General features: G+C 38.5%; 1 protein-coding gene across 2 annotated transcripts in view; it reads left to right on the top strand.

The window, feature by feature from the left end:
• The window catches only part of UBP1 (upstream binding protein 1), a 70,039-nt gene that overhangs the window by 14,181 nt on the left and 41,619 nt on the right, over positions 1 to 14,239 (top strand). For both annotated transcript variants that reach the window (XM_079933589.1, XM_079933590.1), the window contains one exon: positions 2,724 to 2,875. In XM_079933589.1, coding sequence (XP_079789715.1) covers positions 2,724 to 2,875 — 152 coding nt within the window. The remainder of the gene's footprint in view (positions 1 to 2,723; positions 2,876 to 14,239) is intronic.

Genomic DNA, 14,239 nt, shown 5'->3' with positions numbered 1-14,239 from the left:
ACTGGAAAGGTGACATTTGAATGAAATGAGCCAGTAGGACATCAAGCAGAAGAGGGGCCAATGCAGAGAGGCCCTGGAAAAGGCGGGGAAGGAGACTGGCTGAGGCAGAGAGACGGAGGGTGGGTAGGTGAAAAGGAAAGAAGAGCAGATTGAGTAGGGCCTTGTTGGACCTTGTAGGGACCCTGGTTTCGACAGTGAGCTGATGGGGAGAGTTCAAAGGAATGAAATGATCTGAATTCTGTTTGAAGAGGCTTTCTCTGGCTGCTGTGTTGGTTGGAATGCATTTTCTTTCTAATTAAGTAAAAAATTAATTGGGATTTCATTAACAAATGATCTCTATGTGTTTATATGTTAAGTTTATTCAGGAGTCTTTTAGCACCTACCACGAGCATAGTAGCCTATAACCAAGTGAATAAAATGGTGGTTGCCTTATAGAATCTGAAGCAAATAAAATTTTATTTACTATGTGTAACAGTTTACTTACAAATAGTCATTCTTATGCAGTCTGATGTCTTATTTTGATGACGTGTATGTAATGATCAACCCAAGCAGTTAGTGTTAAGATCTTAAAATTATTCTCCATGTCACTTTTTAGTATAATTAACTAAATGCATCTGAGTTATAGCTTTCATCTCATTTTTTATTTCTTTCTCACCAAGAGAAATTTTTTTTTTTTTTTGGCTGCACCATGTCGCTTGTGGGCTTTTAGTTCCCCGACCAGGGATTGAACCCAGGCCCTCAGCAGTGAGAGCATGGAGTCCTAACCACAGGACCGCCAGGGAATTCTCTCACGAAGAGAACTTGAAACGCTTACATATACATGACATAGAATATGTATGTATTTTCATCTACCATGGAGCCACTTTGACTGCTATGGTTGTTTTTAATCAAGAGAGCTGCTCTGAATCTTAAAGTACCATTTGTAAGTTTCCTGAAAAGTTTTTATATCTGCTCCAAGGTTTTTATCCCTGTCCTGGAGGAAGGCTGGGGACCATTCCTGACTATGTGTTCCTCACTTATACTTTTGACTTAGGAGTGTTTTGACAGTTCCTAGGTATAAATAAAGGAGAAGGAGAATTAGTGGGTAATTCAGTCCCTGACTAATCAGTCTGGTGCTTTAATAGAAATGTATGTGAGAGGAGGGAATGCAGGGCTTCCCTTTCATTTCATTTATTTCCACATTTTGCTTTTAAATTGAATTTAATTAAAATGGGGTAGCCAGATATCTGAGTCAGTTAACAGCTTGTAAGAAGAAATAAACAATTCAGACAAGCCTTTGCTGTTCTTATTGTTATAGTAGTTATTCATTTGGATATTTTGCTGTTTTACCTTTTATTGAGGAATGGACGTAGAAAAGCCATCGAGATATAAATGTACAGCTCAGTGAATTATCTCAAAAAAAGAAATACCCACCCTTCATATGTTAATGGTGGGAATGTAAAATGGCGCAGTCACTTTGTAAAACAGTTTGGCAGTTTCTCAAAAAGGTAAAGAGTTACCATATGACCCAACAATTCTACTTCTAGGTATATATCCAAGGGAATTAAACATGTCTACACAAAAATACATGCAAGTGTTCATAGCAGCATTATTCATAATCAAAAAAATGGAAACAAGCCAAAGGTCCACCTCCAATGATGGATAAACAGAATGTGGTATATTCATACAATGGAATATCATTCAGGCTTAAAAAGGAATGAAGTACTGATACATGCTACAACATGAATGGACTTGAAAACATACTAAAAGAAGCAAGTCACAAAAGGCCACATGATTCTTTTTGCGTTAAATATCCAGAATAGGCAAATCCATAGAGACAAAGCAAATCAGTGGTTGCCAGGGTTGGGGGATAGGGAGTGACGGCTAAGGGTATGAGATTTCTTTCTGAGGTGCTGGAAATGTTCTGGAATTAGATAGTGGTGAAGACTGTACAACTCTGTGAATATATTTTAAAAAACACTGAATTATACACTTTAAAAGGGTGAATTTTGTGGTATGTAAATTATACCTCAGCTCCTTTTTTTTTTTTAAAGGCAAACCAGACACATCCATGTGTGTTTAAGCACCAAAGTTAACAGAATATAGACAGTACCCCAGAAGACCTCCCCATCCCCCTCCCGATCAATGACCCAAGTTATTCTTGGAGGGAAAAATAGCAGCTGTTTCTACTGCTACTGTTTGCTTCTCAGAAGAAGCCATTGTTGTAGACTAAGTATGAAGCTTTATGCTCTCAGCGTTTAGCTAGGACCAGCAGGGAACTTTTTGTAAAATACCATTTAATCAAATGCTTCTTTGTGATTTCATGGTGCCAGTGTGACCTACCTTTCAAAACAGGTGGCTGTGTACTCTTGCTTTTATTTATTTTTTAATAGAAATGAGTTTAAAGTTTTTGACTAATTTTTTTCACATAACTTTTTTTTTTTTTTGGTACCACATGTATTATTAGCCTGATCTCTTTGTCAGTAGTTTGGACTTAACTATTAAATATTTCTTATTTTAATGCTCTGCCTAATCGTAGGCACCCCCCCCCCCAACTCACACTAGAGGTATGGTTTATTAAAACTATCTTTTGGGGGAGCCAGATTAGCATTAATAGTTCTTTTATTCTACATATCATATCTGATCTTAAATTTTAAAAGAAACTACCACTAAATATTTTTGTGTTTTTAAATGTTTTAAACCCAGAATAAGGTCAGTGTTGATTTTTTTTTTTTGCTTTTCAGCGATGTCTTGGCATTGCCAATTTTCAAGCAGGAAGATTCCAGCCTTCCATTGGATGACGAAACCAAACACCCGCCCTTCCAGTATGTGATGTGTGCAGCAACGTCACCAGCTGTGAAGCTGCACGATGAAACGCTCACGTACTTGAACCAAGGTTGGTACGGCTGCATCACACTTTAAGAGTTCACAAAAATCTGAAATAGGGTTTTGGCATTGCAGCCTAGAATAATGGTAATAATTGAAAATTAGATTCTTTTTCTCAGTTTTTACAACTTTAGTTGTAAAATTGTAGGAATTTTAGTGTGAGCCAACAAAGCAATTGTTTGTGGAAACTTATTTGCACAAAAAGGGTCTGTGGAACAAGATTTATTACAGGATTTCTTTAGACAAAATCCAAAGGAGGAGCAGGTAATAAAGGATGTCAGTTATTTTTAGGAACATGGTTTCAGTGTGCAACTTGAGAATGAATCAGAAGTCCAGCTAGCAAGGGACTTGGTCTCAGGAACGAAGCAGGTTTGTGCTGGTAATAGAGTCCAGCAAGGTGGAGTCTGTGGCTAAAGTAAACTGCGTCAAATCTTGTCTACACTTAATGAGAATACTATGTTTCGGTGATATGAAAGCGAGAGTGGGCAGAACGGAAAACGGAGATGTGAGGGTAGGATATACAGTTGGAGAGAGGAAAGGATTTTTTTTGAGGTGCTCTCAGCCGTTTGGGCACTGGCCAATGTGACTTACCAATGTAAACAAAAGTACTTAGTTATGCAGGAATTCATTTGTTGGAGACCTATACTGAAAGCATGTTGGACTCTTATTTTTAAAAAGAATTGAACGTTTTTATTGTTATAAAAATAGTACATACTTCATAGAAAAATTGGGGAATATGTCAAGGGATAAAGCTGAAAATGGACTTCAGTTACATCCCCCTCAGGAGAACCAGTTAACATCCTAGGTGTGTTTCCTTGTCTGTATATTTATTTTATTTCAACAAAATGGGAATTAACATCTGTTCACTTAAGAGTATATTCTGATTATTTTTCTGTCATTAAATAGACTCTTTAATTTCTCAAACTTTTGGAAGGAACTATAGATTTTAGACTACTTACTAGTGATTATTTCAAAATGTGGAAGAATAGCTTCTAACTTTTCGTTTAACATATTAATTTAGAATTTATGAGGTTTTACTTCAGGTAATTCTAATTTGTAGCCTATGGCAACACTGATTTTGTTGTTAATACTATTTTAGGATTTGTTTGGGTAGGCATTCAGTTTGAGACTTAAGGTTCTTTCAAATCTGAAACTTAAGAGTCTCTATGGTAATCTGTTTTAGCTATAAAAGTATGAGAAGAAGCACTGTAGAGGTAAGGCTACAATATTCAGTGTAGCTTTATTTCTAATGACAAAAAAAGGAAATAACCAGAATTTCTCTTACTTAGGGAATAGTTGAATAAGTTACATGTATACCATGGGATGAATGAGCATGTGCACATACACCCCTCTGTTTAAAGAACATTGGATATGTCTGTCTGTTGGCCTGGGAGAATATCCATAACTTATCACTGTTATTGTTAAACTGGATAAAGACATCTCACATTGATAAAAATTGCAGTCCACCATCTATAGTGATAATGTATTAGACCTGCATTCACAGAGTGCTGACTGTGTATGAAGCAGTGTACTAAATACTATACGTATGTTGTCTCACTTCCCACAATAACCTGAGGAGAAGTGTTATTGATCCATTACAGATTTTAAAAACGGAAACTTAGAGCAGTTGATAGACTTGCTCAATGTCAGTTTGGTCAAGCTTAAATTTTAAAAAATAGTTACTGAATATCTACAGTAGTGTGCACAAGTCTTTTTTTTTTTTTTTTTCCACACCGCCTGGCATGTGGACTCTTTAGTTCCCCAACCAGGAATCTAACCTGAGGCTCCTGCAGTGGAAACATGGATCCCTAACCTCTGGACCACCAGGGAATTCCCCACAAGTCTTAAGTGTACAGCTCAATGAATTTTTACACAGATCATTCCCTTGAAAATACTACCTATGTCCAGTATTTCCAGTACCCTGGCAGGCTCCCTTGTATCCCCCTGCCAGCTGACACCCACGTTCATGGTGATCAGTATAATAAGTGCAAGTGATTTTCTGGCATGTGACTATGCTCCCTGCAGTATTAATGATGAGTATGTTCTTGGTTGTAGAATTGTGTTAATTTACCTCTTAATTTCTCCCAGACTTTTAAGGAAAAAAAAGTGGAAAAGTGAACTGCATATACAGGCTGCATTTTTGAAAACATATATTTGAATAATCATTAAAAATACATTTGAGTAACCATAAAGACATTCTACTTTTATACACTTTTTAAAAAGAAATTATAATACTTTAAACTTACATGAATATCAGACAGTTCTTTCACAGGTTTCTCTCCTAGCATTTATCTCCTAACATTATATTTTGACAAAAGGTTCTGAACCCAAGATTTTTTGTGAATCCCCTAAATCATTTTCAAATTTTTAATGAATGTATATTTTTCTAAAGAGAGGATCCATAGCTTTTCCAAGATTCAGGCTAAGTTTGAACCTGATTGAGATGTTGCTCGAGTGTCTTTCACCCCACCTCTTTTATTTTTTTATTTTTATTTTTTTGTGGTACGCAGGCCTCTCACTGTTGTGGCCTCTCGCGTTGCGGAGCACAGGCTCCGGACGCGCAGGCTCAGCGGCCATGGCTCACGGGCCCAGCCGCTCAGTGGCATGTGGGATCTTCCCGGACCGGGGCACGAACCCGTGTCCCTTGCATCGGCAGGCGGACTCTCAACCACTGCACCACCAGGGAAGTCCCACCCCACCTCTTTTAAACTGATAAGTTAACAAAGGTCCGGACTTAGCAAAGTGTCTTTTTTTTTTTTTTTAATTGAAGTATAGTTGATTTACAATATTGTGCCAGTCTCTGCTGTACAGCAAAGTGACTCAGTTATACACATATATACATTCTTTTATCATACTCTTTTCCATTATGATTTATCCCAAGAGATTGGATATAGTTCTCTGTGCTATACAGTAGGACCTTCTTGTTTATCCATTCTAAATGTAATAGTTTGCATCTACCAACCCCAGACTCCAAATCCATCCCTCTCCCTTCCCCTCTCCCCCCTTGGCAACCACAAATCTGATCTCTGTGTCTGTGAGTCTGTTTCTGTTTTGTACATAAGTTCATTTGTGCCATATTTTAGATTCCACATATAAGTGATACATTTGTCTTTCTCTTTCTGACGTACTTCACTTAGTATGATAATCTCTAGTTGCATCCATGTAGCTGCCAGTGGCATTATTTTGTTCTTTTTTATGGCTGAGTAGTATTCCATTTTATATATTTACCACGTCTTCTTTATCCATTCATCTGTTGGTGGACATTTAGGTTGTTTCCATGTCTTGGCTATTATGAATAGTGCTGCTATGAACATAGGGGTGCCTTATCTTTTGAATTATAGTTTTGTCTGGATATATGCCCAGGAGTGTGATTGCTGGACCACATGGTAATTCTATTTTTAGTTTTCTGATGAACCTCCATACTGTTTTCCATAGTGGCTGCACCAGCTTACATTCCCACCAAGAGTGTAGGAGGGTTTCCTTTTCTTCACACTCTCTCCAGCATTTGTTGTTTGTAGACTTTTTAATGATGGCCATTCTGACCTGTGTGAGGTGACACCTGATGGAAGTTTTGATTTGCATTTCTCTAATAATTAGTGACATTGAGCATATTTTCATGTGCCTACTGGTCATCTGTATGTCTTCCTTGGAGAAATGTCTATTAAGGGTCTTATGCCCATTTTTCGTTTGGGTTGTTTGTTTTTTTGTTGTAGCATTGTATGAGCTGTTTGTGTATTTTGGAGATTCAGCCCTTGTGGCATCACATCATTTGCAAATATTTCTCCTGTTCCATAGATTATGGTTTTTTTTTTTTTTTCTAATAGTTTCCTTTGCTATGAAAAGTCCTGTAAGCTTGATTAGATCCCATTTTTTAATTTTTGTTTTTATTTCTATTGCCTTGGGAGACTGACCTAAGAAAATATTGGTACAATTTATGTCAGAGAATGTTTTGAATATGCTCTCTCCTAGGAGTTTTATGGTGTCATATGTTTAAGTCTTTAAACCATTTTGAGTTTATTTTTGTGCATGATGTATGGGTGTTTTCTAACTTCATTGATTTACATGCAGCTGTCCAACTTGCCCAGCACCACTTGCTGAAGAGACTGTCTTTTTCCCATTTTATATTCCTGCCTCCTTTGTCAAAGGTTAATTGGCCATAGGTGTGTGGATTTATTTCTGGGCTCTCTATTCTGTTCCATTGATCCGTATGTCTGTTTTTGTACCAATTCCACATTGTTTTGATTACTGTAGCTTTGTAGTATTCTGAAGTCTGGGAGAGTTATGCCTCCTGCTTTTTTTTTTTTTTTTCCTCAGGATTGCTTTGGCAATTCTGGGTCTTTTATGGTTCCATACAGATTTTTGGATTATTTGTTCTAGTTCTGTGAAAGATGTCATGGGTAATTTGATAGGGATTACATTAAATCTGTAGATTGCTTTGGGTAGTATGGTCATTTTAACAGTATTAATTCTTCCAATCCAAGACCATGGGATATAATTTCCTTTATTACTGTTTTATAGTTCTCAGTGTATAAGTCTTTCACCTCCTTGGTCAAATTTATTCCTAGTTTTTTTTTTTTTTGGTGCAATTTTAAAAGGTACTGTTTTTTTACATTCCTTTCTGGTATTTCATTGTTAGTGTAAAGAAATGTAACCGATTTCTGAATGTTACTCTTGTATCCAGCTACTTTGCTGGATTCATTTGTTAGGTCTGGTAGTTTTTGTGTGGAGTCCTTAGGGTTCTCTGCATAGTATCATGTCATCTGCATATAGTGACAATTTTACCTCTTCCCTTCCAATTTGGATACCTTTTATTTTGTTTTCTTGTCTGAATCCTGTGGCCAGGACTTCCAATACTATGTTGAATAGAAGAGGTGAGAGTGAGTATCCTTGAGTGTTTTTTTTTAATTTTTAAAAATTTTTAATGTTTTTGGCCACGCTGTGTGGTATGTGAGATCTTTGTTCCGCAACCAGCGATCGAACCCACACCCCCTGCTTTGGAAGCGCAGAGTCTTAACCACTGGACAGCCAGGCAAGTCCCGGGGTATCCTTGTCTTGTTGCAGATTTTCACAGGAAGTCTTACAGCTTTTCACCACTGAGTACTGTATTGGCTGTGGGTTTGTCATAAATGGCTTTTATTGTGTTGAGATATGTTCATTTTATACCCACTTTGGTAAGAGTTTTTTATCATGAATGGATGTTGAATTTTGTCAAATGCTCTTTCGGCATCTTTTGAGATGATCACGTAGTTTTTGACTTTTCTTTTGTTAATGTGCTGTATTACACTGTTTCATTTGCATAAGTTGGACCATTCTTGTGAACTTGGGATGAATCCCACTTCATCGTGGTGTATGATCTTTTTTATGTGTTGTTGGATTCGGTTTGCTAATGTTTTGTTGAGAATTTTTGCATCTATATTCATCAGAGATATTGGCCTGTAATTTTCTTTTTGGTGGTATCTTTGTCTGGTTTTGGTATCAGAGTGATGGTGGCTTCATAAAATGTCTTTGGGAGTGTTCCCTCCTCTTCAGTCTTAGGAAGAGTTTGAGAAGAATCAGTATAAGTTCTTTTTTGTATGTTTGGTAGAATTCACCTGTGAAGCCAACTGGTCCTGGACTTTTGTTTGTAGGAAGTTTTTTTATTACAGTTTCTGTTTCACTTCTAGTGATCAGTGTGTTCACATTATCTGTTTCTTCTTGATTCAGTTTTCATGGGCTGTATGTTTCTAGAAGGTTGTCCATTTCTTCTGGGTTGTCAAATTTTTTGGCATATAATTGTTCATAGTATTCTCTTATTCTTTTTGTATTTCTGTGGTATCAGTTGAGATTACTCCTTTTTCATTTGTTATTTTGTTTATTTGGGTTCTCTTTTCTTCTTGTTGAGCCTGGCCAAAGGTTTGTCAATTTTGTTTACCCTTTCAAGGAACCATCTTTGGTTTTAGTGATTTTTTTTTTCTTTTCTATTTTTTAGTCTCTGTTTAATTTATTTCCTCACTGATCTTGATTATTTGCTTCCTTCTGCTGACTTCAGGTTTTGTTTGTTCTTTTTTTCTAATTCTTTTAGGTAGTAGGTTAGGTTGTTTATTTGAGATTTTTCTTGTTTCTTGAGGAAGGCCTGTATTGCTGTGAACTTCCCTCTAGAACTGCTTTTGCTGCATCCCATAGATTTTATATGGTTGTGTTTTCATTGTTGTTTGTCTCAAGGTATCTTTTTAATTTCCTCATTGACCCATTGTTTTTTTTAGTAGCATGTTGTTTAGTCTCCATTTAATCTTTTCTTTCTCATTTCTTTTCCTGTTGTTGATTTCTAGTTTCATGCCTTTGTGGTCAGAAAAGATGCTTGAAGTAATTTCTATACTCTTAAATTTGTTGAGGCTTGTTTTGTGCCCCAGTATGTGGTCAATCCTAGAGAATGGTCCATGTGCCCTTGAAAAGACTGTGTGTTCTGGGTTTTTTTGGATATAAAGTCCTGAAAATGTCAATTCAGTCCATCTGTTCTGTTGTGTCATTTAGGACCTCTGTTTCTTTACTGATTTTCTGTCTGGATTGTCTGTCCATTGATGTCAGTGGGGTGTTAAAGTCTCCTACTATTACTGTATTCCCATCACTTTCTCCCTTTATGTCCATTAGTATTTATGTTTTTGGGTGTTCCTATATTAGGTGTATATATGTTGCCAAGTGTAAAACCCTCTTGTATTGATCCTCTTGTCATTATATAGTATCCTTCTTTATCTTTCTTTATAGCCTTTGTTTAAAAGTCTGTTTTGTCTGATCTGAGTATTGCTGCTCCCTTTCTTGTCAATTCTGTTTGCATGAAATATGTTTTTCCATCCCCTCACTTTCAATCTGTGTGTGTCCTTTGTCCTAAGGTGGGTCTCTTGTAGGCAGCATATTGTAGGCTCCTGTTTTGTTTTGGTTTTTTTTGGCTGTGACATGCAGCTTGTGGTATCTTAGCTCCCATCAGGGACTGAACCTGAGCAGAGCCCTTGGCAGTGAGAGCACAGTCCCTGGACCACCAGGGAATTCCCTAGGCTCTTGTTTTTTAATCCAGTGCGCCACTCTATCTTTTTTTTTTTTTTTTTTTTTGCGGTACGCGGGCCTCTCACTGTTGTGGCCTTTCCCGTTGCGGAGCACAGGCTCCGGACGCGCAGGCTCAGCGGCCATGGCTCACGGGCCTAGCCGCTCAGTGGCATGTGGGATCTTCCCGGACCGGGGCACGAACCTGCGTCCCCTGCATCGGCAGGCGGACTCTCAACCACTGGGCCACCAGGGAAGCCCCCACTCTATCTTTTGATTGGAGCATTCAGTCCCTTGGCATATGTATTTATTGCCATTTTAAACCTGGTTTTCCAGTTGATTCTTTTGTTTCTTCTTTGTTCCTTTCTTTTTGTTTTTCTTTTTGTGGTTTGATGATTTCCTTTTATTTTATGTTTGTGTTCTCTTCTTTTTGGTTTCTGTGAATCTTTTGTATGGTTTTGATTTGTGGTTACCCTGTTTTTCAAGTATGTTAACCCCTTCCTATATCTGCTTGCTTTAGGCTGTTAGTCATATAGGCTCAAATGCATTCCATTAAAAAAAAAAAAAGGAATCTGTATTTTCTTACTCTCCTGCCCCACATTTTATGATTTTGATGCAGTACTTTTTTACATCTTTATGTTTATCCTCCTGCTGTTCTGTGAGTTTATCATCACTTGCACAAATAGGTTTTCTTTTTGATACTGGCTGATTTAAGCAATTTAGTTTCCAGTTGTGGTTTCCTGTTTCTTATATCTTCTGGTCTCTTTTCTATTTAGAGAAGGCCTTTCGATATTTCTTTTAGGATAGGTTTAGCATTGCTATATTCTTTTAGCTTTTGCTTATCTGAGACATTCTGATTTCTCTTTCTATTCTAAATGATAATATTGTTGGGTAGAGTATTCTAGGTTGCAGATTTTTCCCTTGCAAGACTTTGAATATATTTTGCCACTCCCTCTGGCCTACAGTGTTTCTGTAGAGAAATCAGCTGATAGCTTTATGGGGGTTCCCTTGTAATTAAGTTTTTCTCCTGTTGCCTTTAGAGTCCTCTTTTTATCTTTAACTTTGTCATTTTTATTATAATATGTCTTGATGTAGGTCTGTTGGGGTTCATCTTGTTTGGGACCCTCCATGCTTCCTATATCTGGATATCTGTTTCCTTCTTTAGGTTTGGGAAGTTTTCAGCCATAATTTCTTCAAATACATTTTCAACCCCCTTTTCTTTTTCTTCTCTTTCTGGAATCCCTATTAAGCCTAGGTTGGCATGCTTTATATTATCCCATAGGTCTCTTATATTGCTTTCCTTTTTTTTCATTTGGCTGACTGCTGTTTTGCTTGCGTAATTTCCATTATTCTATCTTCCAGATCGCCTCTTCTTTCTCCTGTGTTATTCATTCTGCTATTCATTGCCTTTAGCTCAGCTTTTGTCTCAGCAAATGAATTTTCTAATTTTTCTTGGTTCCTCCTTATAGTTTGTAGTTGCTTTTTACAGTAATGTGCGTTTTTGTCAATAGCCTTTCTTAATTTCTTCAGTATTTTCATCACCTCCTTTTTGAACTTGGTGTCTATTAGACTGAAGAGGTCTGTTTCATTGTTTGTTCTTTCAGGGGAATTCTCTTGGTCTTTTAACTGGGAGTGGTTCCTCTGCTTCTTCATTTTACTTGTGTTTCTCTTAACTCTGAGTTCAGGAGAAACAATTATCTACTCTAGTCTTGGAGGACTATTTATATGTGGGAGCATCCCTGTGTAGCTTGTGTGGGCTTAATATTTTTTTGGCACGAGGGCTGTTTTTGGTTTGGATGCTTGTCATCTCTTTCCCCTACGTGTGCTGGCCGTTATCCCCTTGATAGGGGGTGTGCAGATGTGCAGCCTGCACACACTCCCAGGAAGGCGGGGCTAGCAGTTGGCTCCCGGTTGCGGGACCCTCAGCAGCAGTGGCAGGTCGCGCACGCTCCTGGGTAGGCATGGACAGCGAGGGGTGCTCAGTCGCAGGACGCTCTGCGGCGGCAGCGATCCATGTCCGCCTCTGGATTCCGAGATGGCAGTGGCATCTTGCACCTGCCCCCGGAGCTCGGGTAGGTGGTGCGCTGCTGCCTGAGAGTGGGCACGGAGAAAGAAGCTTCTGTGGCGGCTCACCCCTCTCCTTGTGTGCCCCCCGCAATGGTGCCTTGCCTCTCCGGCAGGCCCAGGCTTCTTCCTCGACTCCCTCGGTTGTGGCTCACCACACCCTAGCCCCCTCAGGCCGTCTCCACACAGCCAACCTCAGTCCTCACCTCCCGGTCTGACCTCCAAAGCCTGAGCCTCAGCACCCAGCCCCCACCTGACCCAGTGGACGAGTGTCCCAGGCTGGGGAGTGCTGCTCTGTGGCACCAACCATCTGTGCAGGTCTCTCTCCACTTTGCCCTGCACGACCCGGTTGCTGTGCTCCCCTCCAAGGCTCTGAACCACCCGCTCTGTCCCAGCTGATCTCCCAGGCAGTAGGGGACTTCCCAGGGTGCAGGAACCTTTCTTCTTTCACAGCTCCCTCCCAGGGGCATAGGTCCTGTCCCGATTCATTTCTCTCTCTTTCTGTTTCTTTTCTTTTCTTTTCTTTTTTTTTTGGTCCTACCCAGTTATGTGGAGATTTTCTTGCCCTTTTGGAAGTCTGAGTCCTTCTGCCAGCATCCAGTAGATGTTCTGTGAGAAGCATTCTGCATGTTGATGTATTTTTTTTAACATCTTTATTAGAGTATAATTGCTTTACAATGGTGTGTCAGTTTCTGCTTTATAACAAAGTGAATCAGTTATACATATACATATGTTCCCATATCTCTTCCCTCTTGCATCTCCCTCACACCCTCCCTATCCCACCCCTCTAGGTGGTCACAAAGCACCGAGCTGATCTCCCTGTGCTATGTGGCTGCTTCCCACTAGCTATCTGTTTTATATTTGGTAGTGTATATATGTCCATGCCACTCTCTCACTTTGTCCCAGCTTACCCTTCCCCCTCCCCATATCCTCAAGTCCGTTCTCTAGTAGGTCTGCGTCTTTATTCCCGTCTTGCCCCTAGGTTCTTCTGACCATTTTCTTTTTTTTTTTTTTTTTTAGATTCTATATATATGTGTTAGCATACGGTATTTGTTTTTCTCCTTCTGACTTACTTCACTCTGTAGGACAGTCTCTAGGTTGTAGATGTATTTTTGATGTATTTGTGGGAGAAGGTGAGCTCCACGTCCTACTACTCTGCCATCTTGATCCGATCCCCCAGCAGAGTATCTTAAGTTGATCAGACTCACTTTTCAAAAGGAAACATTCTAAGTAGTGCGTGTATAGTTTTGATTTTTTTTTACAGAAGACTTTCCTGAAATATATAAAGAGAATCAGGCATAGATATGGAAAATAAAAATGATTGATTTTTATCTAGGAATTCCAGTAAAATTCCATGGATATTTTTTAGCTGGGTGACATTGCCCTGGGAAGTTTCTGCAAAGTATGTAAAATGTGTCTCAGTGACCCATTTTAGTACAGTGTCATCTGTGCATCACCTTTAACAGTGTGACTGTTAAACATTGACATAATTTACTCCTTAGTCTTCCTGTTCTTAGGAGTTAGATTTTTATTCAGATTTACTCATGAGTTAATTTACTTATCTTCAAATGAACTCTTCAGCTCCACCAAGGGAAAATGACTCATCATGGCAGTGTTGCCTTGTTTATCAAAAAAAGGATACAGAAGCTTTATAAAGAAGGGATTAGATAGGGCACTTGAAGTGGTTCTTCATCAGCACAAGTTTTAATTCCTTTAAGCTTCCCCACTCATTATAATAAGTGAGAGGGAAATTAAGCAGTCACTTTTTTCTCTGTTACTTGGAAATAATAGTGACAGTGAAAGCACAGTTATCCCCACTTTATATTAAAGCTTTAGAGGGAGTAATTTTTTCCTGCAGCTGTCTTTTTAGATTGACCATACTTTTTATAGGGACTTAAACCCAGAGATTTCTAATTCCAAACCTCATTTTCTTAACCACTGAGTCTCTTTACTAGAATAGTTCCAGTGTTTTCTAACTTTTCAGTTAATGGTCACCATTTAAAATTTAACAGTGTAACTAAATGATTTATATACATGGTTCAAAGTTCAGAAGGTATGAAAGAGTATACAATAAAACTCTTCTGCTCGCTGGCCCCAAGTAGCCATTGAATTAGAACCCTTTTTAGACACCTAAGAAGATTGTAATCCTGTTAAATGGTACCCTTTGTATAACAAAAATATTGTATCATTAATTTATTTATTCCAATAAACTTATTCTGTGATGACTGAATGATATGCTTAAGCATAGTTGTGGTGAATATAATGATCTTGTCACTAAAGGATGAAATTTAAGAGA

Source organism: Stenella coeruleoalba (genome assembly GCF_951394435.1).
Source record: "Stenella coeruleoalba genome assembly, chromosome: 10".
NCBI lineage: Eukaryota > Metazoa > Chordata > Mammalia > Artiodactyla > Delphinidae > Stenella > Stenella coeruleoalba.
Note: the sequence above shows the minus strand (reverse complement) of the source record. Positions and strands in the feature narration are given on the sequence as shown.